At 36.3% G+C, this 24,114-nt stretch overlaps 1 protein-coding gene and 1 long non-coding RNA gene across 6 annotated transcripts; one reads left to right on the top strand and one right to left on the bottom strand.

The window, feature by feature from the left end:
• LOC6504428 (UNC93-like protein) lies at positions 1–24,080 on the bottom strand. Of its 3 annotated transcripts, none has more exons than XM_032452217.2 (6): positions 24,034–24,080; positions 9,637–9,799; positions 4,356–4,490; positions 3,404–3,809; positions 2,101–2,957; positions 1–1,820 (listed from the first exon to the last, which is right to left on the bottom strand). In XM_032452217.2, the coding sequence occupies exons 2-6, from the start codon at positions 9,682–9,684 to the stop codon at positions 1,635–1,637; spliced, it is 1,632 nt and encodes a 543-aa protein (XP_032308108.1). In that variant the 5' UTR covers positions 9,685–9,799; positions 24,034–24,080; the 3' UTR covers positions 1–1,634. The 3 variants fall into 3 exon arrangements, with proteins under 3 accessions (XP_032308108.1, XP_014759465.1, XP_001967003.1); XM_014903979.3 differs by lacking the exon at positions 24,034–24,080 and adding an exon at positions 22,376–23,529; XM_001966967.4 differs by lacking the exon at positions 24,034–24,080 and adding an exon at positions 12,742–12,986.
• LOC26514090 lies at positions 18,731–20,194 on the top strand. 3 transcript variants are annotated; one of them, XR_006507776.1, is made up of 3 exons: positions 18,731–18,849; positions 18,907–19,773; positions 19,823–20,194. It is a non-coding gene; the product is annotated as an uncharacterized LOC26514090 (long non-coding RNA). The 3 variants fall into 3 exon arrangements; XR_006507777.1 differs by having other exon boundaries at positions 19,849–20,194; XR_006507775.1 differs by lacking the exon at positions 19,823–20,194 and having other exon boundaries at positions 18,907–19,185; positions 19,329–19,595.
• Positions 24,081–24,114: the final 34 nt, after the last annotated feature.

Genomic DNA, 24,114 nt, shown 5'->3' on the forward strand with positions numbered 1-24,114 from the left:
TAAGATTTATATTCATTTATTTATTTTATATATATATTTTACATAATATAATGAACTACTTAACAGACTAAGCAAAAAAAAAAAAAGAAAAAATATTTGTAATTTTTTTTCTCAAATAGTTTTGTTTTTTTTTGGAAAACAATGTGTTTGTTTGTTGTTTTGTGTGTATTGTTTTTGTTTTTTTTTTTTAGTTTTATTGTATTTCTTTTTTCCACTAATATTTAAGTAAAACATTCAAAATAAAACGAAACAAAATATATATATTTGTTTTTGATTTTTTACCTATATTTGTTTATCGTTTTATGGATGCATCTTCATTTTTTAATGGTAATATTTTCGTAGATTTCTGGTTTTTAGTTTTAAATCTTAATTGCCATCGCAGGGAGTTTGTTGAATAGAAGAAGAATAAAAATCAAAATCAAACTCTGGATCGAGGAAATCGATATCGATAACGATATCGAAATCGATATCAAAACGAAATCAAAATGAAAATCAAAATCAAAAGAATCGTAATTAATAATAAGTAATTTACGATGAAAAAAATGTATAAACAGGAAACAATAACTCGCTTAAATTTAGTTTAAAACATAATACTGAGCAAAAAATGTGTATATAACATTTTGCCTACTAGATTTTTTGCTTTTTTTTCGTGTGTGTTTGTGTGTGTGTGTTGTGTTTAAAAATATATTGTTATGTAATAGTTAATTGCTTTTCGTTTTTGTGTTTTTTGTTTTTACTTTTCGCATATCTTTTATATACATATATATTTTTTTATTTCTCTAAATATATATATATATATTTCTTTAAGGACCGTTTAGTGTTATTTTCTTTCTTTTTTTACAAATTTGACTATTTTTCATATAATTTTTTGTTGTGACTGTTGTGCTTTGTTTTTCTCTCAGTGTGTGTGTGTTGGATTATCACGTTTTCTTTATTAAAAAAAAAAAACTAAAAAAAAACAACATTAGCTTGGAAAATTGTGGGAAATTTTGTTTTTTTTTGTTGGATAGTCTATAGTTAAAGTTAAGAATTAAATTTTAAAATAAAATAACAATTTATTAGGCATCGTAGACACGCACACTGCTGCAGTGTGTTCGTGTGTGTGTTTAGTGTGTAGGTGTGTGCTGTGTATGTGAGTGTGTTCTGTGTGTGTGTGTGTGCTTACACCTATACTAACACACATTTTGCATTTCTTTTGCTTTCTTGCGGTTTTTCTTTACTTTCTTTTGAAGCTCTATTTTTAAAAAAGAACTCTCTTTCGATCTCCACTCTTATTTACAAACTAAAAGTAAGCCAAGTCCGCCCACACACACACACACCTGTGTGTAGTGTGTAGTATGTGTGTGCGTCTTGGTCTTTTGAGCTAAATGGTTTTTTTTCTCATTATTTTTTTTTTTTCGGGGACGTGAGGATTTTTTTTTTGTCTTTTTGTGTCTTTTTTTTTGTTTTTAGTTAAATGTTCTATTAGAAAACTACAACCACAAAAGTTTCTTCATCTCTAGTAGCCCCTTCGATTGTCGGTCTATCGATAACCGATTGTTGAGGGGCTCTCTGTTGTGTGCAGGAGTGGGAGGAGGAGGAGGAGGGTGAGGAGGAGGGGTTGTTTGGGGGTTGTGTGGCTAGCGACCTTGAAATTACAGGCGCGTAACCACAATGTCCTCCTCGAGATCGTCCAGCTCGTCGTCCGTCTCCTCGACGCCGTCGATGGGCGCTGCCTCGGCGGCGGCAAGGGCGGCAGCAGCTGCCGCAGCAGCGGCCACGGCGGCCTCCTTCTCCTTCTCGGCGGCCTCCAGCTTCTCCTGCTTCTTCAGCTTGCGTTGCTGCAAAAAAAAACGAGAGAGCGGCAGAACCGTTAGTAAAGAGCGAGCAAAAGTGTAGACTGCTTTTAGGCAAGGAGTGTTAAAAGCACAGCTCAGCTAGTGATGGTATGCGTTTCGATAAATGGTTCGTGGTGATGGATCTTTAATTTGGCGCTCAGCTAGAGATGATTAATGGTTTCGATAACTGATAGTGATCGTCCTTGATGATGAGGCTTCTCTTCAGCGATGAAATGACTTCGAAGCAGGAAATGAATAGAGTTCTCGCAACAAAACAACTCACCTTCTTCCTGTAAAGGATCTCAACGATAACGTAGCCAATGCAGCCGAGCGTGAGGACCGCCAACAGAATGTAGAGCTTCATTTGGGTGCACAGAGTGGTGGCGTAGGCATAGGCGATAACAAATCCGGCGGACTCCCACAGGCGGTAGTTAGAAAAGGCGGCCTCCTTGTTCCGGCGGAACAGCAGACCGTACAGTCCATTGATCTGCGTCTGCCACACGGCATCACCAACGCCCCACAGCCCGGACATGGCATAGAATATGATAGGATTATCGGGATTGGGACGCCAGAACAGCTCCACGGTGATCAGGGTGAAATGGACAACAGCACCCAATACAATGATGGGCATGCGGCCAATGTACTTCATCACCGATCCGAAAAGGATCGAGCACAGAGCATTAACCACACCAAAGCAGATCATCACGAATCCAATCTTGTTAACTCCAAGGGCACAGGCCACATAGGCCTGGGTGAAATCCGCACCGATGAAGGCCTGCTCCATTCCAATGAAGACGGTGATCGGTATGAGGAGCTGTAGATTCGGTTTCTTCATCTGCCGGAATGTCGCCGATAGCAGCTGCAGTCCAGACAATTCCGCTGCGGAGTTGGAGCCCTTCCTCTTCTCACCATACCGCTTGAGGGGATCCAGGAAAAAGGCAATGATGCATACTGCTGCCACAATGCATGACAAATAGATCATTGAGATCTCAAAGATCTCATCCTCTGGCGGGCGTTCCAGATTTCCGTGTCCACCGCTGCCGGTTGTGCAGAAATTGGCGCCGCAAAGCAGGAGATCCTCTTCACTGATTGTTGAGTTTGAGGAGCTGCTGCCACCTCCATGGGCGCCGCTGGAGAGGACTGTAAAGAAGGAATGTTATTAATATAAGTTTTCTTAAAAAAGCTGCCCCCAAAAATAGGCTACAGAAATGATATTACAAGTTTTTAGTTATTAAATTGGAAGTTTTTCTTTTAAATACTATATTTAATTTTAATTATTAATGAATTAAAAACATTTCTAGCCCGAGCTCCCTTTAATAAACAAAGCTTTATGACCCTCCTTATCTAAATCAGCAAAAACAACGGCTAATGACTGGAAATTGGGCTCTAATCTATCCGGTAGCTGCCTAAAATCAAATACTAATTCGGAATTAATATTTTTGGTAGCCAGTTTTTATGGGCTTATTAGTGCCGATACGATAAGATTAGCTTCTGGAATTGGACCGTCATTGCCTGTTCTGATATTCCCGGAATCTAAATTATATTTCTGCCCTAAATTGTCGCTACATTTTGTGATTGAAACGTACCCAAGCTGGAGATGAGATTGCCCCAGAGCTCGGCGGATTGCCAGGCCAGGAAGAAGAAGCCAAAGAAGCGCACTATAATGGCGTCCACCGCCTGTTCCGTTATCTTGGCATACACCTGCCCCACCTGCGTCAGGTAGGTGGCCTTGGACGCCCACATGGGCGCAGCACCCATACCCACAAGGATACCGGCGGGGACCAGAGTGTAGAAGCGGGGGAAGAGCTGGAAGGCAATGTAGGGGGCATAGCAGAGCATACTGCAGACCAGGGTCCACTTGACGGTCAGCTTCCGGATGATCAGTGTGGGCAGGAAGATGCAGGACACCACCAGGGCGGCGTAGATGGCGCTCAAGGATACTGTTCCCAGGCCATCCTTTGAGTTGATTGAGGATTGCAAGTTAGCCGTTCCCTAAAAAAATGGAATAATAGTTAATATCTGGTACTTCCTTTATTTTTAAACACAATCCTGGATTAGTTAAAATATTAATTATGCAATTATTTAACATTTTGGGGCTATTTTAAAGAGAATATATATTTTTTTAAGTTTTTTTCAGGGAAGTTATTTGCTAAAAATATGCGTGCGATTAAAAAATAAATAAAATAAATATAAAAGGTAGTTTTTGAAAGTTTTAGAGCAAAGTTTTAGTAGAAAAATTGAAATAAAAATTAATAATATGTATAATTTATCAAAAAATGCATAAAAACTAAAAAATTAGGCACGCATAAATTTAAAATTTAAAAATAAGTATTTGAGAGCAAGTAGGAGAGTTAAAAAATATTTTCAGCAAACAAACCCCTCGTAGCAATTTTATTAAATTTAAGAAACTAAATTTAAATAATTGCTATGAATGACTAAAAATTTAATCATAAAATCAGCATTAAAAGCCACAAGTGTTTATGTTTATATCTTCTTTTTTGTTTTTGTCTTTTTTTTAATGGATAATTAATTACATACCTGAAACGCTGTAAACTGCACCATGAAGGCGATCGAGATGATCGAGATATTCTTTAAGATGCGCCATTTCTCGCCCGGATTCAGCACAACTTTCTCCCGAAGTGAGGCGGTGTCGGGCTCGAAACCAGCTTTTGGCTAAAAATAAACGACAAAAATAAAAAAGCCAAAATGAAAAAGATACTCGTATCAGTCAGTGTATGATCATTGGGTCTGTGAGTTTTCTGCTGGGGTGGGGGCCACTGCCGGCTACTCCATGCGGATGATCCTACTTTCTTTCTTATCTCAAAAAAAGCTTCGACCCAGCTCGAAGACTCTCTTCTGGCCACCACTTTCTTGCTATGATTTCGGATATTTAAAATAAATTATTTAAATTGCCGCCTTGGGCATTCACATAATAACAGTCTCTCTTAATTAAAACTAATCTCTTGTTTTTAAAGGGGGTGATAAAAACAAAAGTTTGCCATAAAAGGCACTGAGAGAAATAAGGTTTAATAATAATTTTTATATTTTTTTTCAACATTTTTCCTAAAGAGTATTTCCCATTCGTCTATATTCCTTTCAATGCTTTCATTTTTTCCCTGTTACTCTGATGCATTAATTAATTATTTATATGTTGGCGCATTTTACGCTTTTAGTTTCTACAAAATAAAAAATAAATAAATGAAACAAAAAAAAAAAAATCAATTTATAAAGCCCGCACGCGTTTTGCTCGCGTTTCGCGCGCGTTTCGCGCGCGTTTTTCGCATTGCGCATGCGTGCCGCGGCCTTTTTGGCGCTTAAATTGGCCATCAAAATGCTCGGAACGCATCGTAATACGCCCGGGGGACCCCAAAAAAGGCCCACTGATCCCCCGATCAAAATAGTGTCCGAGAACCGACCGCCAAGTCCCAGACTAGAGACCCGAAAATGGCAATTTTGCATGCACCGCAGCACAGGGCAAGAAGGTTACATGGCACATGGGTGTACTATCAAGGGGGAGGGAGGAGGAGGGTGTTAGGGGGCAGTGAATGGGCGGCTAGGCAGGGGGGGGTGGGGGGCTGTGGCAAGTTTGGCTTAACCCACACGCGTTATTATGCAACTCACAATCGATTACATTTTTTTTCTTCCCCAACTTGTTTTGTTTTATTTAGTCATTTTTTTGTTATTTTTTTTTAGCCAACAATATGAACTTAATTACAGTACATAATAGTTTCTGTTCACACGATATCGGTTGTTGTTGGATATAGAAACTCTCGTTTTGTTTTGTATGCAAATTCCGAAACGATTTCAGATTTCATCGAGATATAGACATTAAATAAAAAAAAAGAAACAGAAAACAATCAGCATAATAAAATTGCATTTAAATTTATTTGTTTGTTAAGAGGTTAAAAAAAAGAGAAATAATACTCGAGACTGTTTAATTTTAAATTTAATTGGAAAAAAATGAGAATGAGAAAACAAAACAGAATTTCAAGAAAAAATTCCACCTAACTGAAATCTCAAAAAAATATAATATTTAAGACAAGTGCAGTGAAATTTTAGGCTAAAAAAAAAGGTTAAAAAAAACTAACAACAAAAATTTATATTTAGAAAATGTTTTAACTAAAAACTAAGCAAATCTGTAAACAAAATAAATTACATAACTCATACGCCCTGTTGGCTGTTTGGCGAAAAACATGAATTATTATATTCCTGAGCTATTGCGAGGGTTTTCTTGAAAATATTATTTGTTTTGAAAATTTAGTAATTAAATGATTTTTCTAAAGATTAAAACTATTTTTTGACATTTTTTAATTTTAAATAATTAAATGAGGAAACCCCAAAACCTAGACTTTCATTTTTCGTAGAATTTAAGTTACAGAAAGGGCTTTATTTTGTCTAGCTGTTATGTGCCAATGTATTACACTTGAAAAAATATATTTCATATTTAATTTTTAAGGTAGATGCATAGTTTTTAATATTTTTTTTTGAAATATTTCTTTTCCCAACAAGTGGGTAAGAAAACCATGACGCGACAGAAAAAAAGCAAGACTGGAAAACCACTCTCAGCAGCGTCTGTGTTTGTTGTTTATTTGTTTGTTTGTTTGTTGTTGCTGTCTGGGCTTTTCATGCCAACAGCTGATTTTTTTTGTTAACTCTTATTTTTTTTGTGTTTTTTTTTTAGCCATATTTTCTTGTCTAAATGATTTTGTTTTTCTTTTTTTTCGAAGAAACAGCCGCCTGCAAGCCCAAGCCGAGCTTTGGAACAAGTGCGGGTAATAATAATGCCAGTGCACACACACACACATTAACACACACGCCTAACACACACACACTGGCACACTAATGGGCCATAATGATATGCGAGACGCTGGCGGCGTCGGCTGCAACTGAGACGCCGGCTGCGCTGCCAGAGACTGTGGTGTCTCTAGTCGAGACAAACAAAAACCGCCGCAAACCAGTTCGAAGCGGCCCCCAGGTGAGCGGCGGGACGTCGTCGGTGACGGTGACTGTCTCTTCGAGTGTGGCCGCAGGTGTGTGCATTTTATTTGAATTTATTCAACACACACACACACGGGTGGTGTTTCAAAAAAAAAAAAAAAAACTAAAAAATATATGGGTTATAGACAAAAGTTTTAGGATTTCTTAAAAATTTCAAAAATTTGTAAAAGAAAAATAATTAAATTTATTAGGTTCAAAAGATTTATTTTAAAATATAAGCAATATTTGTTTTTATTTAAATGGGGATATATTTTATTAAGAAAATTTAAAAAATGTAATTACTGTAATGTAGTAATTCTTAATAAAAAAAGGAATAATTTAATGTTAAATTAGTAATAATATTTGAAGCATTAAATCAATCAATAATTTATTATAAAATATCAAAACTAATAAGAATCAAGTTCCATTTTATTTAAAAAAACATTTTGAAAAACTTCTCTTTAGTAAATTTAAATTTTATTTAATCTCTATTATAATTATAATAAAATATAAACCCAAACTAGTTTTAAAAAGTGTGAAACCGCCGAAATTTATTTGGCTTTTAAGTTAGTGTTTGCCATTTCCAATTAAAATTAAAATTTATGAAGCTATTTCGGCTACGCCAACTTTGGCAACATGTTGCCAGCGACCTACTGCCAGTTTTCCACAAGTATCTGTATCTGTCCTCTGTGCCTGCCTGTGTGTGTGTGTATGTGTGGGGGGTGCTCGTGTATCCGAAAGATACAGATACGTATCTGTGTGTGACAACATGTTGCGCACGCGCTTCTGAGCCGCACGAGATTTGCGTTTTATTTTTAAACGCGGCACGTTTCGTGTTTGCTCACTGGCCAGGCCAGGCCAGCGTCCAGCCCACTCCACCGCCCCCGCCCACCCGACTGACCACTCTCGTCGGCCCCCAGCCCCCACCACCCCCTTGTGGGGATATCTTTTTACAAGTCTTTTTTGGTGGCTTTGGTGCTTTACATACTATAGAGGGCATAGAAATAGGATAAATTTTTTTTTAATTTATAAATATTTAAAATTTGTTATTGAGAAAATAATTTAATAATTTATTTAATTATTGAAAATTAATAATTAACAATTAAACCAAGAAAACTATCTTTTTTTAGACTTCCCTCTAAGAACCCCTATTCCTCTAACCCTTATAGTTGTAACTTGTTAGTTTGCTGACCATTCTTGTGTTTCTTTTATTTTTATTTTAACTTTTATTTATTTGTATGTTTTTTTATTTTTATTTTTTTTTTTTTGGCCGCTTTGGTTCTGCGCTAAAGAGGAAAAAGAAACAAGTTTGATCTTTTAAGAACCGATTACAGGGTGCGGCTGGAGGTTTGGACCTCTTTGGACAGTGGTCAAGAGGACAGAGGGAGGTGGGCTGTGGGCTGTGGGCTGCGGTGGGCGGGGCCATTGTAAATTGGCAATATTTTATTATGAAACCTTGTCGGTGCTTTAATTGTGCAACACGTTGTGTCCGTGTCGTTAGTTTATACGCCACTTTGGCTTACATTTTCTTGTATCTTTTTCTTGTATTTCTTCTGTTTCTGTTACCTTATTTATTGCCAAATTTTCTGGTCAAGTTTGTGGCTAAGACATATCCATAAATAAGTGCCTGCTGCTTTCTGCTGTCACATTTCTTTTTCTGGTTTTCAGTTTTTGGTTTTTTAGTTTTTGGTTTTCAGTTTCTTGAGGTGAAATTTATAAAAAGCCATCGACAGAGCCAAAGGAGTGGCCTCCCAAAATGCTAATGACGATCATCTTGAATTTTGATTTTCATCCGATTATTGGACACGGACACTTCCTACCCCAAGCCCCTAGCCATAATAAACCATAAACCGACTATAAACTAGGCCATGACGCGTGTCATTATAAAACATGATTTCTTTGCCGAAGGTAAACACAGTCATTAATAGTATAACGACTATACTCCAAACTACATAGTAGTGCCAAGCCAGCGATCGACTCAGACACTCGATAAGTGTAATCCAGACTATAATGAATGAATATCAAGAGATATATATATATATGTGACGGCAATTATCAAGTGGCTTTGGACATTTTATGGTCAGTTCGCTGTCGGACTGTCGGGCTGTCGGGCTCTCGATGGCCGATAAGTTCTAAACAAAATCGGATCGAGACGAACAGAAAAAAAAACCGGGAAATGCCCAAGAGCCGGATCATGGGCCAGTTTATGCTAATTTTTTGCCTAAATTCTTACATAATTTTTGAAAAATGCTACCTGGCTTTGAGAACCAACATCAGTCTTTAAATTATTCTAATAATTCTAGGGAGCTAGAGAGAAATTCTTCTTTGAATCCCTAAAAAAACCCATAAAAATAGTAATAATAATTGACAAAAAAAAAATAATAATGACCCCCTTTGATGGTAATCGCTCAAAGAATAATAATATATTATTCTGTTTCTGGTTAATTATGCAAAAGTGTGTAGGAATTGAAATAGTGTCAGAATAATAACCCGGAATAATGCCTTCGTGATTTCTTTCTTGCCAGTTTCGAGTAGAAAATTGCCTTTCTGTGTTTTTTGTTTACAAGATTTTAATTCTGATTTTTTTATTTTTATTTGCCGGTGAGGTGATTTCATTATGCGTACATTGACGCATTGTCCGCAACACTTGTTTCAACTCGAAAATAAATGACCAACTTGTAAGGCTACAAAAAAATAAATCAAGAACAAAAAAAAAAGGGTAGGTAGGTAGGTAGGTACATCTCATATATGTACAGCTCCCCCCGGGGCAGAACCTACTTGAAACCAAGAAAATACAAAAAAAAAAGAGGTAAAAATAAAGTTACTTTGTGGAAACACTCACCTTGACGGGCTCATCGTTTTCAAAACCAGCGTTGGTGAAGCCAGTCATCGTGCTGGTTCTTTACTCCTTTATTTTGTGTTTATTTATACAATTTATGTGTTTTGTTTGGTTTGGTTTGGTTTTGGGCCCAGTTAATCAATTAAGACGAGGGGAAAAAAGTTAACTGCAAAACAAGAAGAAAGAAACAGAGATTATAAAGCCATTTGTTGGAAAAGTAGTGGGTTTAGTTTCAATTTAAATTTAAGACTAAGATTGAGGCCTTTAGAAACTAATTTGAAGACTAAAATAGAATCAGATAGCTTCTTAAGCCTAGATGGTCACACTGTCTTCATACAATAGCAGCTTGGGCACACTGACTTTCTTTAAAATATATCCTTCTATCTCCTCTTTTCTAGTTTTAGATAAAACTACCCACTTTTCTCACTGTGCAAACACTGCTCACTCTCCTCTAAAAAAGCAAAAGTAATAACAATAATAATAAAAAAAATTAATAATAATTTTTTTTACCGAGACTGGCTAGCCGCAACAGAAAAGATTTTTTTTTCGTTATTGAAAATTGCCTGGGCCAGGCCATAATTGTCGGAAATTTCGTAGACAAATTGATGACACTGACTGACTGACTGAGTGACTGAGTGACTGAATGACAATATAGATAATATATTGAGAGACTCGGACACAGAACAGTCGAGTGCCTTTTGAAAAGAGTCTTCCCCATTCACGTGTGTGTTTTTACTGCCATTTTGGCACTGGCTTTTCGGTTCCCATCGGTTGCTTACCAATTTTTGCGCCATTGTTTAATTGTTTATAATTGAGTTTGCCCACCTCCCTTCCCTGGCTCGTCGTTCAAGTTCATGTCCAATTAATTGCATATTAGGCACTATCCCAAAACTATTATTCCGGCCCCTCAACTGAAGCGACAAAATACAATAGTAAAAAAAAAACCAGTAATGGAAAAAAAAAAGACAACAAAAACTGGGTAAACTTTTTTATGGCCAGAGACACTGGCATAGAAATTCTGAAAGGAAATAAAACGAACAAAAAACTAATGATGATAACACTGCTAACAGAAATAAACAAAAGTCTAGTCCAGAGACCAGCATAAAAATATACAAATTTATGACTTATAATCATGGAAGATGATGATCGAACGGCGGATGATGTCGGATCGGTTTCTTTTTTACAATTCCATGCAAATTAATATTCATTTATGTTAAATAAATAATGCCAGCCAAAAAAAAAAACAGAATAGGATATAGACCAAAAATAAAGCTTGCGTAGCTTAGTCACTTCTGTCACGTGTCGCGAAAGATTGGGTTTCAATTATCAATTTCTGTTTATCAACTGCTTGCTTTTCTAGAACTTCCTGCTTCTTTGGCCTAGATGGTCACACTTCCTGAGTACAATAGCAGCCTGGTCACACTGCCATTGATGTTGTAAGAACTTTCTCAGTGGAAGTTAGTTTTTATTGAAAATGATCCCTTTCGCTATTGTGCAACCCGAACATGTGACAGTTTTGTGACTTTCAGCTATTATACATCACAGACCCCAGACCTACGGTTATGTCACTGACAGTCATCGCATTTGCACGATAACACGGATATTTATATAGTCTATAAGAAGTTTTAGAGTAGAGGGGATTATTACTCAACTACAAATAACCCGAAAGCCCCAAAACAATAATCGATTACATGGTCCAGATAATACATTCGTTTACGGCGTAGTTTCAACTGATTTTATTTGCTCTTCTGCTCTTCTCTGTTGTATTTTTTTGGTTAAGGCGCTTAGGCGCCTAAAAATCCCAAAAACCTGGTCATAATTAATATAACTCATAAAGAACTTGCTACTGCCGACCGTCGTCTGACGTCATTGGCTTCAAAAAACTCGAACCTAATGCTAATTATCCCCCAAAACCCAAACAGCTGTCTCGAAACAAAAAAAAAATTCTGACTAAAAAATCGAATAAAAAAAAAAAACAGAAAAATCCAGAATATTTTCAATTAGTCGGGTAGAGTTTTTCTGGATTTTCCAGATTGCAGTTATATAACCTGGAACCTATATCTACTATAGATACGGGGGGGAATGGAATTTCGTTTTGCCGAACTTGGTCTGGCAATTGGCAGTTTTTTATTTTTAAGCCAAAGATTTTTTATGGCTGCTGCGTGTGAGTTAATTTATATATAAAAAATATATATATATAAAAAAAAAAGCGACACGCGCCAAATGCCATTAAAACTAAAAGCAGAAGACGAGCGAAACAGCGAATTTCAATTTCAATTTCAATTATTATTCTAGCGAAATAACGCAACATCATCAAAGGCGGACTTTATAACACGATTCGTTATTTATTTCTCTCTTTTTAATTTTTTTTATTTAATTTTCATCAACGCGTTTCGAAATCGGCTATAGACAGTCTGCATTATCGGTAGATCTTTAGACTTAAGTGGCCTACAAAGTGGCCATTTGGCAAAAGGCTTTTATTTATTTATTATTTAATATTGATTGTTGTGTTTTGTGATTATTTCTCATTTTATTTTTATGCTTTTTTTCGGGGCCCTTCACCCAAAACGTATTTCGCAAAAATTAAAAAAAAAGAAAGAGTTTAAAAATTGCAATAAAATACTCTAACTGACATTGAAAATTATTTGTTAGTTTTTAGGTTTTAAATTACAAAAATGTAATAGAAAAGAAGCAAGGATTTCAATTATTAATAATTTAAAAAGAAAAGCTAAAGGACTAGATTCAATTTTTTTCACCAAGAATATATTTAATGATTCACTTTTTAAATAGTTTTTGAAATATTAATATTTTATAGAGCAACTAAACTTTGTTGTTTGTAATATTTAATTTTTGAAATTTATTACTACATACTACAGTTTTTTGTCTGCTTTTATTTTTTGGCATTTATTGTTATTTTTCTGTCTTTATTTTTTACTTTTATTTATTTTTTTGCAATGAATTGGCTATGCATTCGAATTTAACGTTTTGTGGGCTTTTTTCACGCGGTTCATTGGGTTTCTTTATTTATTTTCTTTGGTTTTTTGGTTAAGGTTTGTTTTTTAAGATTTGATTTCCGAGAGGATCTTCACTTTCGGGGGCAACACTCACAATTTTTTAATTTGATTTGTTTTATTTTTGGTGGACAACAGGATGAATCCTTCGGGATACACGGAACTCTGCTCGGTCTTTCGCTTTTCTTGTTATTCTGTCTTTCTTCTTATTTGGACCAAGTTAAGAAATGACTTAAATTTACCAAAAAAAAAAATAAATAATAACAAACTAGGGGGAAAAAAAGGGAACTGGAACTGGCCAAGTAGCTGGCTCGCAAAACAATGCCAAGAAACTGCGACAACGTGCGAATTTTAAACGAAAAGCACTTTCTAGCTAATTGGAGTGATTAGTGGCAGGCGTCGCAGTCGCAGTTCAAGTCTCTGCCGCTGCCTCTGCCTCGGTCGCAGTCTCTGCCTCTGCCGCAGTCGACGCAGCAGCTGGCTTCAAGACTACAAGGCGGTAATCGTAAATGGCGGTCCAAGAGCTAGAGCTAGCCAAGATATATATATATTTTTTTTTTTATAAATATATATACAAGGTTATCGCCTGGACAGAGCTAACTGTAAATAATCAGAGAGAGAGAGACAGGTGAGAGGGAGAGGGGAAGAGTCGGCCAGGTAACTGGCTTCATTTTTGGAATTTTTTTTTGGCTTTGATTTGCCTTTGGGAGTGACTGGGAGCGAGCGGCGAGATAAGCAGAAGACACAGGTGTGTGTCCTACCGGCAGGTGGGCGGGGCTAGATCTCAAGAGCTTCTGTTTCTGTAGCTGATGGAGGCCGGCAGGTGCTCGACTTTTGGCCAAATCTTCCTGATGGCCAGGGTGGCGTGTGGCCAAGAAGCAGGAGCGGTTCAGGCTTCAAATTACAGAGATTTTTTAATATTTTTATATACAAGAGTCCTTTTAATATTTCCCTTTATAATCCAAGCTCCATAAAATATCCTTGAAAATAGTGTGACCAAGTATCTTTTTCAAATCTTCCCCATAAAGCATTTCCTGTGAAAGGCCCCAGAGATTTCGTTTAAAGATTTCCGCCTAAAATAATTATAACGCTCCTGAAGGAGACCTCTTCACCTGTCCGGAAAGTCAGAAAGCGCTTTTCATGTCTCGCCGATAAGATTAAATATTAACGAAAAAAAAAAAAAAAAACCCCAACAACATCTACAATGGCTATTTATTGTCTTTATATGGACGCGACAATTGCCGGGCCATAAATTCTAATTAATAAACGCGCACGGGGTTGGATTTTTATTTAATTTTTTTTTTGGTTGGATGGCTCATCCTATCGAAGGGGGAAAAAATATGTTTATGGCTTTTTAGTAACCAGTAGCACCATTCCGAGGTGGCTCGGAATGACGGTGGTCTTGTGGTCGAGTTATCGCGGTTATTAGCGCGTGATTATTGACCGGCACTGGGACTGTGATTTTTCGATACGATTCTGGCCAATTTATGATCATAAATATTCACCGATAATTGCTATTGGCAACAAAAACAAACCAAAAAAGAATTGAATTTAGTTGGAAAATAGAGTAATACCGTCATTGGGTTTTTAGGGATTTTTGTATTTCGCCAAAAGCCACCGAAAATGTTCTCTTTGTTTGGCATTTTGTTTATGGCCCTGCAGAAGTGGCAAGATAATAATTATTAATACGGCCCGAACTGGCCACAAGTGTCTATGACTAAAGGGTTGGATCGGTTTCCAGGTTTCGGGGGGATATTATTATTAATATTATTATATCAACGGAGGCCCACTCGAGAAGTCAAGAAGCGAAAATGGGGTGTGACAGGCGCTAATTGGAAATGACGGATAAAATTGATCGTCAGGGGGATAGTGATCGCTATAAGCCAATAAAGGGGTGAAGTCATTAAACTTGATAGAATAGCATTGATTGATTGGAAGGTCTATTAAAGAATTAATTACTTAAGTAACTAAATTAAATATTATTTCAGAAACATTTCTTTTAGTTTTTCTTCCATGGAAGTATTTTGAGTTGAAAATTTTATTATTTTAGAACAATTACCTTTACTTTTTAGTCTTTTTAATTATTCTTTTCCTATAAAAACTATTATATATCCGAAATTATGCCCTAAAATATGTCTAAAATAGCATAAACCATATTTTTTTCTATAAATTGCAGCTGAGATAGATGCCGTCTTGTATCTCACAACGATTAGTTGCCAAAACCCAAAAAAAATCCATAAATCCATAGAGCCAAGGCATTAATACTCCATTCACTTCACAGTCAGCGCCAACTGTCGCCGTACACCACTTGTGTCAATACAACAAAAAATATATATATACATATATGAAAAAAAATAAGAAAAAAATCGAAAAGTATGATGCCCGTTTTTAAGTTGAAGGGTATCGGCACTTGACACATGCCTGGGTTTATTCACACACATATGGATGTGGATATGGATATGGAAAGAGCAGAGCGTATAGACTACAAGCCATATACACTTGAGCCCAAAAGCTATGGCTAACAGCTAAGCCTCGTCGCGGATCTGGCCCGAAGGGAAGCGAAGATCGAGAGAGCTGCCATTGCTGTTATATTTGCTATTTGGCTGACCCAGTTTTTGGCCAAAAAACACAAAAAAGAGGCACAAAACTGAGGAAACAAGAAATAGGAAAAATAAAATACAGAAATAGCTATGGTATTTTATATTTTTTGAAGAAATATTAATAAGATTTTAAGAGAAGAGACTGAGAAAGAAATCAAGAAGTTGCTTCAAGAAGTTGAAATAAAAAAATAATTAAAAGTGATTGTAGATTGTTTCTTTGGAGAATGTTATGACCAAAAATGCCTCAAAATATCTGCATATCCTCTATAATCTCTCTATTAATCAATAAATCTATAATCCCATAAGATTTCTCAACCATTTAAACCTTAAAATACTGAATAATACTTTGCCAGACACTTCCAGTACCCTCACACTCTAATAGATCGCTTTAAAATCAATTAATCTGGGTGTACCTTAGCCCTAAAGCCGCTGAGAGGCCGTCGACACAAGTCAATGGCTGATTGATAGAGGCGGCTTATCAGTTTCCATTCGTTGGCCGAAGGCTAGGAACTCACACCACCTTACCAATAGTGAAAAAACAGGAAAAGCCAAAGGCTGGAACAAGAGACATGGTGACTCATGGAGGGAAAAGTGTAGAATGATCTTGAGACCTGTTGCCGAGTCAAATAGGTCATCCGAGGAATATGAATAACAACTCGAAGCCATATCACGAACGAGTCTGATTAATTAAAATAATACTGATTCCGGGACTCGATGGACAGCACATGGAAATATGATTTCCAGCAATCAGGTTTATGGCCAAAAAAAAAAAAAAAAAAAAAAACCGAAAACCAAAAACCGAAAAGCGAACAAAAAATTTCACAAATACTTAACCGCAATATCGACTATAATTTTGGTCACGTGAATGCCAACGTCTCTTTATTTATTTTTCTGGAGTGGAACCTGGAACGTCGACTGGTTTTCAGGCCTCAGGTTTAAACTCTTTTTATTTGGAGAGTTGTTGTCTCTATATTATTTGACTATTTATAGCCAATATTTTTAGCTGCTGATTTCATTTCATTTATGAAGTTGAAGTACTCCGATACTTGAAAGCCCCCGAAAGCCACTTGAGGCAATAATACATATATATTTTAATTAAAGTAACAACAAAAATCACTCAAGTGATCGATTCGGAACGGAACAGCGACAAATTGTCTAAGAGGATTAGAGATTGTGTGTGTTTGTTGGCCGGCATACACGGCGTATGAGCGATATATCGATAGGAGGCTTTGGCTCTTTTGTTGGCCCATTTGGGTGGAAATTCCAAAGGCTGATTAGCCGAAAGAAGTAGAAATAATGCCATAATTCTACGAGATGTTTCTACAGGAAATTGGGGTTGCAAAAATAACGAAATTGATAATCTCAGGGGGTTTATAATTAAAATATGACATAAAGGTGGGGAAAAAGGGATAATATAAGGGATTAATAATATTATTTTATATTTAATAATATTTAGAAATATATTATAATATCTATACCCTATACTTGGCTCTAAAACAGAGCTCTTGACTCTCAAAAACCCTTTAAAAAACCCCCCAAAATGATGCTAAAAATAAAAACAAACCGCCCGAATTTGGACAAAATAAAAACAAGCCAAAATGGTCGCGCTTTGTTGACTGTTTGGCCGTTGTGTCTCTCGGCCGAGTTGATTGAACTGGCCCCAAAGCAATTGCACGACAATTACTTAATAACAATACATCACTGATTTGTATCTGCCGCAGTATCTACACAGAAATATTATATATCTATGACCATTATATCGGTTTTCAGGTATATATGTTATAATTAAAATGTTGTGGACTGATGGCAGAAATTTTAATTGTCGTCGAATGTCAACGAGATCGCTGAAACGTAATATAATAATAATAATAATAGCGAAAGACACACAACAAAAGCTCAATTGATTTTCGAGATTTGATAACAAGACCCCCCCTAATAACAGTTAATCTCGATGGAAACGGTGGGCGGGCATTGGGATTTGCATTGTATCCATAGATATATCTCCTGATATAGTATATATATAGTGTGGAGGAAAGAAATTCTCACAGCGAAATTAACACGCAACTGTGCACACAATAATCGTATTAATAACAATGATTTTGTGTCTCATATAATGTGTAGTATATAATGCAAAATATATATATATATATTATACACATGTTATATATGGGAATTAGTTTTTTTTTTTTGATATTATATGAACCCTAGTTTGTTTGCCAATTTCCGGCCCGAGTCGAGTGAGTTCGCGTGATTTGGCCATAAAACGTTATATTGGTTATAACCAGGCTCTGTAATCGGCATTGTCCCTCGCACATCATATATTAAAACCCACACTATATTGTATATAAATAATAAACTATATGCCGCAGAGCTTAACTGGCAAATATATGATGCCAAAATCACGGCTTAATCAAATTTAAATTGATTGATTTCGTTTAAGGCCGTAAAGATTAGCAGTCGCATATGTGGCTATAAATCGATTGATTCCTATCGGCACATCCACTGGCCATTTATTGCTCTGCCACGGCACTATATAGACTCTAGGGTTATACAATCCGAAACAGGCCGGGCCATAAACACGTTCGGGATTAGGTCCGAACGGAGGAAGTGACACTCGAGAGGGTCTGAGAAGGAAAAGCCCGCCACTTACAAGGCTCCAAAAGGCAAAGAACAGTCTAGAAATTACTAAATACACTTTGAAGTAGTTAATAGTTAGTTCCTTATTTTTAAACACTTTTTTTTTATTGATATTTAAGCCTATAATCTCACAAGCTCTGCCTCTCACATCAAGTATACGCCATGTTGTTCACCCCAAAAATAAATAATATCACTCATACGCCATGTACGCCAGCTCATCTTGGCCAACAACTTGCCACAAATTTCTCAGAACAGAAATCCACTAACAAAAAATGGAGCAAAAAACTGAAAAACAGAAAAACTGAAACTAAAACTGAAAATGAAACTGAACATGGCCAAGACCGAGACCTTCAATTGCGATTAGAATGCAATTAGTGGCAGTCGCGGGGAGAGTGAAAAACAGCTAAAAAATCATCTAAAAAAAACTATACAAAAAGTTCTAACAAAACATTATTGCATTGAGCTTCACTTTTTGTACAATTTCGAATTCAATTCAATTTTTTTTTCTCCACCAAAGTAGTAGAGTGTTTTTTTTTATTATTATTATTTGTGGTTGCCTTCTCTATTTTTTTTATTTTTTTTTTTTATCTGTCATAATAACTTCCGCTTCAGCGTCAACTATACATTTTTTCGTTTGTCTCTTTATGAGGGGCTGGAATAATTAGATATATAAATATATACTCTACTATATGAGATAGAGACTCTTTGCTTAACCCACATTGTTGGCTCAAGGAGTTTATTTTGGGGCTAGAATTTTAGCGTGAAAAGATTATGGCCTCTGCATTAGGCCACAAAAAAAAATAATAATAAAATAAAAATAAAGTGCCTTGTCACCTGCCAATCAGAGTTTCTCTGATTTTCAAATCAAATATCCATTGTTGAAGATGCTGAGCTTGCCAGAAGAGAAAAAAAAAAAATAGTATATCTACGTCGCAGAATCATAATTGGAGGATAATGGCCCGAAAGAGGTATAGTCTTTGGTAAGAAACTCTATTATTAATGAATAATGTGTTATATAATCGCAGACATCGCAAAGTTCAATGTTTGCCATTGAGACGAGGGAGGAGGCACTACTATCATATCACTCCAAAATGCGATATTATGAAATGCGAATACGAAATCTTATCTGCCAGACACACACGAGTTTTCGGATGCTATTTGAATCGGCAGCGTACATACATATATGCATAGTACTTATGTATATACATATATATTTTTGATTCCGTTTCGGTTAGATTCATCAGAGGTAGAGCTACTACGTGGCTACCAACCTACCATGGATGTCCCCCATACCATCTTATCTGGTAATTATTTGGCTATAAATAACAATAAAAACCTGATCGTAAAACCCGGCGTAGAGCCCACTGCCTTATCACGATAATGATCATTGTTCAACCCCGTTGGCTACTGTAATATATTTATTTTTATTTATTTTATTTTTTTTTAGGTGAAAGCCTCATCATCATCCTCCTCCCGTTCAAGATCAAGCTCGGCATGGAAAGTTTTCATAAGTTTTCCTTTCGAGTGCCTTGAAAAAAAAAAAAAAATATATACAAATTCTAAAGGTTACAACAACCAGTGGCCTGCTCATGTTAATTTCATTCACAAAAGAAGCCCTCGACAAAAGCATAATATCTCACACGGATATATATCTGTTATCTCGATCTGTTCGATGTAAACAAGTTTTCTCGTTCATATGACTGATTATTGATCATGGGCTTTGTTTCTTTTTGGCTTTTTTTTTGGCTGTCTGGCTGCCTGGCTTATGCAATGCTCCACAGACATTGGTCATTACTTTTAATGGCATTCTCACGAATACCCACGATGATAAATTCGATTTTTTTGGGTCAAGAAGTGATGTCTGGCTAGATACTTGGCCATACTCCTCCCCAGTAAGTAGTACTCCGATGGGCCATAAAATATCTAAACAAAGGTGTACAGGTGTTTACGTATACGTAATATTCAAGGTGTCAAGGATTAGAAACTAAAGGGCCTTCTACAAAGTCTAATTACTTGTCAAAAAACAGAAACTGCATGCTTTTTGGTCTCATGGCCTTAATGAAGCGATAACAACGCCGAAGACGCTCTAATTCGCAGTTGATATTAACTATTTGGTTAGTGTATTAACGAGGCTGTGCCAGGCACAAATATTTGCCCGCCCGTTTGGCACTGATCGTGCCAAGGAGGAGGAAGACACATGCGACATACGAGGCGTATGAGTAATAAAGTCAACCTGCCACCTTCTTTTCATCATAAGCAGCAACAAAAATAATAAAATTGTTGTGTAAACGATCGCGAAAACGATATCAACAACCCGGAGATATATCAGCTAAATTATTATCAAGTTTTTTTTTTTACTTTTTTTGTAGATGAAACGTCAACAGCCCCCGAACACTTGAATATTAAAAACAAAAAAAAACAGACACAGTTCAGTTGGCGAAAGTTTTAGCCTGAAAAGGTGCAACCAAAAACAAAAGGAATCTACATATATATACATATAGATATTGTCATCCAGATATAGCCATAAATTGAGATTTTGTGCTCGGCGAGTCCATAATTCTTCGAGACTTTGGCGACAGTTTTTATCGTTCCGAACTGAAAACTGAGCTATAATTTTTGTTGATTGATTCATGATCTCGCCGTATGACTATCTGTATCTGTTCGAGAACTTGTTCATCATCTAGGATCTAGAACACGCGAGCGAATTTCAGTTTCTATCTTTGACTCTTTTTGGAGATATAGAGTGCTCGGCGGAGGGGATTTATGGATTTATGGCCATTGGTTGGACTTATTTATGGCCAAGTTCCTGATCCCTGATACATCTGATTTATTAACTGTCTTCCTCCAACTGTCTTTTCGTTATTAAGTTAGTTAGGTATTTATTTTTTTGACAATTGTTGTTAATTGCTTTATTGAATATTCAGTTATATAATTGTTTAGTTTAATTTAGACTTGGAGGCAATAGTTTTTAATTGTTTCTGTTAGATAATCTGAATAGCTCACAAATATGTTAAATGAGAAATAATTAAAAATAGAGTTTGTATCTTTTTATCTGTATCTGTATCTGTATCTGTATCTGTATCTGTATCTCTCCGTTTGTATCTGTATCTTGATGTTTGCCTGTGTTTGCTGACTTTTGCGGAAGTGCATTGATTTTCCACTCAAGTGGGCACTCGACTTGCCGCTCTCGTCGTCATGAATTCATTTTCTCACCTTTATTTACTTTAAAAATGAAAAAAAAAAAATCTCGAAAAATGTTAATTAGTTTTTTTTTTTTAATTAGAACTTTGTAGTTGTGTCGGCTGGTGGCTGGTTGTGTTTCTAGGTGATTTGTTATCGTAACATTTATGCAAATTGCGATTGGAAGTTGGCAATTTGTGTGCGGATTTCCGCCTAAAATGCAACGCATCTTCATGCGACTTGAACTCTAAAATTGTATCTGTAACTGAGTACCTGTCTCTATCTTTGTATCTGTCTGTCTGTTGTTTTTTTTTTTTTTGATCCCCCAGATAGCCCCACAACAGTGAAAGTTTTCTATGCTGATTGGCAGGCTGCGCATGCGCCACAAGCTCTTAAATAACGCCCCGTGTGTCTCTCTCTCTCTCTGCACTGCGCATGCCAAAATCCGAAAATCAAAAAAATCCAAATCACCCAAACGTCGTATCCATCAGATACAAAGCGTCACATGGCCATTTTTGTCCCATTTAAATGGCTGCTGTCGGCCAGTAAATATATATAATTTTTTTTTTTAGATATTTTTAGCTTCAGGTGTGGACCACCCAACGTGCTTATTTGAGACAAAAAAAAAATATGTATATAATATTTGAGATGAGCTGAGAATATTAATATTCCTAAAATAATATAAAATATAATATTTAAGATATTTTATCAGGAAGAGCCTTTGAGCCCTATCTTTAAATCGAAACCCCTATTTTTCTTTCCATATTTCCCCTTAAAACCTCTAACCAAATCATATATCTGAAGCCCCGACTTCAGTGCCCAGCTTAGATAGGGGGAACAACCCCATCGGCCACGCCTACTTGACTTTCATTAGAATTGAGTAACAAAACTCGCACATTTGTTGCTCGGCTATAGTTTCAGTTTCCAATTTTTCTTCTATTTTTTTTTGTATTTATTTTTTTTTGTGCTTAAGTTAGTGCAATTTGTTTATTTATTTTCACAGTGTCAGTTGGTTTTGGGCTGATTTGTTTTTAGCCCTCGCCGTAGGCCTGCTTGCAAATTAATTCAAATGACTAAAAAAATTATATAAATTACAGTTTCAGGTATTAATTTTAATAGAAACTAACCTTAATTACATAGAATTTCTAAATTTAATTTGTATTTTGTTTTGAATCACTTTTTAAAATATTTATCCTTTTTTTCAAATTTATTTGATAACAAAAAATATATCCTTTTTTTTCATACTTTTCAATAATTCCCCTAAAAAATCCTTAATCCTACTATTATTAAAGAGAAAACAGTCGCTCCACTTACCGTTATAACTCTTATACGCGTTCGTGAGAGAGCCACTCGCAAGTCCGTACTGCACTCGTATCTGTGTGTGTGTGTGTGTATCTCTGTATCTGTGTGAGTGCGCGTGTGGAAAAGCCCAAAACAGGATGCGCCGCTTTGCCGCTTAACGAAAAAAAATCCACTTCCGTCTTTTTTAATGCGTTTGTATTTGTTTTGTTTGGTTTTTTTTTTAATTTATTTTTTTTTTTTGTAAATTATGATATTATATATATGGCGTTTTGTATTATTTGATTTTGCAATTAAATGTTATATAATTGAATTTTTGTGTTTCCTTTTTCGAACAGTTCTTGATTTGTTGTGTGTGTGTTTGTTTGTTTTTTTTTTTCAAGCAGGAAGCTGGGCTCAGAATTCTTGGCGGGGGCGAGTGGTTTACATTTCCGTTCGAGTGGTACAACAAAAAAAAATTTTAAAATTTGCAATTTTGTTTCAAAAAAAAAAAAATTATAAATTTTTTTTTAAATTATCAACAGTCCAAGCCCGTTTTTTAAATATATTTTGTTATAGATATTTATTTTTTTTGGGATATTATTGGAGTTTTTTTTTGTTAACGGATCAGGAAAAAACACGACCAACTCGAAAACGCACTAAAACGGTATTAAAAGCCGAGACTAAAATGAACTTTGCAAGTAATTTACGATGCGGCCCGAAGTCTCGAAAACCTTTTGCCGAAGTCGCTGCCGTCAAGCCGAAGCCGAAGCCGAAAACCGAGGAGAGCCGAGCAGAGGAGTCTGCCTGGTTGGGAGTGCGGGAGAGCGGAAAAGCCTAAGCGCAGCGGCTAAAAGAGAGTCTTGGCCGAGAGCTGTTGACGTCGCTGTCGGCAGAGTTCACTTCACTTTTGCACTTGTTATTGTTATTGTTGTTGTTGTTGTTGGGTTGCGGGGGAGAGACAAACTCTCTTGTTGTTGTTACTATTGGCCAGAAGAGTAGAAGACGTGATATGGCCAGATGGATGATAATGCCAAAGACGGTTGGCAGAAAAAAAAAAAAAACTAAGGTATCAGCTGGCTGTTATCTACTGCTGCTGCTGCTGCTTCTGTGGCTGCTGCGGCTGCTGCTACTGCTGCTGATGCTTTTGGCGTTCGGTTTGGGAATGATGTTGGCTTAAAGCCGACCGCTACGTAATATACGCTCAGATCCTGTTTGCATGCCGTCGACGTCGCTGCCGGCTACCAGCCGCCCGCTGCCAGCTGCCCTCTGCCACCGTCGCAGTCGGCGCAGCAGCTGGCAGCCAAAGAGCAGCCGCGCACAAAGAGAGCGGCGGCGGCGCATTAGCGGATCACGAGCTTTTTTTTTTTTCGGTTGCACTGGTTCAAATTATTGTTGTTTTTGTTTACTGTTTCTTCTTCCCAGCTTTAAGTTTTTCTTTCAACTATTTGTTTTTTTTTTTTTTTTTTTTTAATCACAGTGGTTCGAATTCGGATTAATAGTTACTTGCAAATTAGTTGTTTGGTTTTCCAATTAAACGCAACCAAATTAATTTTGCAAATAGGTAACTAAGTGTTTATGCGCAATATTTTAGGGAAAAGTTTTTAAACAAACAATAGATCGGACAAAGTCTACTTAAGCTTAAATACTTAAAAACTAAGCATTCCGATTAAATAAAAGATGGTTCTACTCACAGTTTAAAGTTATAAAATTAGGTCACTATTTCCATTTGCATTTTATTTATAATACATTTCTGAAAATGGCAATCAAAATAA

Source organism: Drosophila ananassae, chromosome XR (genome assembly GCF_017639315.1).
Source record: "Drosophila ananassae strain 14024-0371.13 chromosome XR, ASM1763931v2, whole genome shotgun sequence".
Lineage (NCBI taxonomy): Eukaryota > Metazoa > Arthropoda > Insecta > Diptera > Drosophilidae > Drosophila > Drosophila ananassae.

Bases quoted from the DNA above. Each gene is read 5' to 3' on its own strand.
- LOC6504428 (XM_032452217.2), bottom strand. From the start codon at position 9,684: ATGACTGGCTTCACCAACGCTGGTTTTGAAAACGATGAGCCCGTCAAG. The intron at 4,491-9,636 runs GTGAGTGTTTCC...GTTTATTTTTAG, and splicing joins AAAACGATGAGCCCGTCAAG to CCAAAAGCTGGTTTCGAGCC. The intron at 3,810-4,355 runs GTATGTAATTAA...CCATTTTTTTAG, and splicing joins TGCAGTTTACAGCGTTTCAG to GGAACGGCTAACTTGCAATC.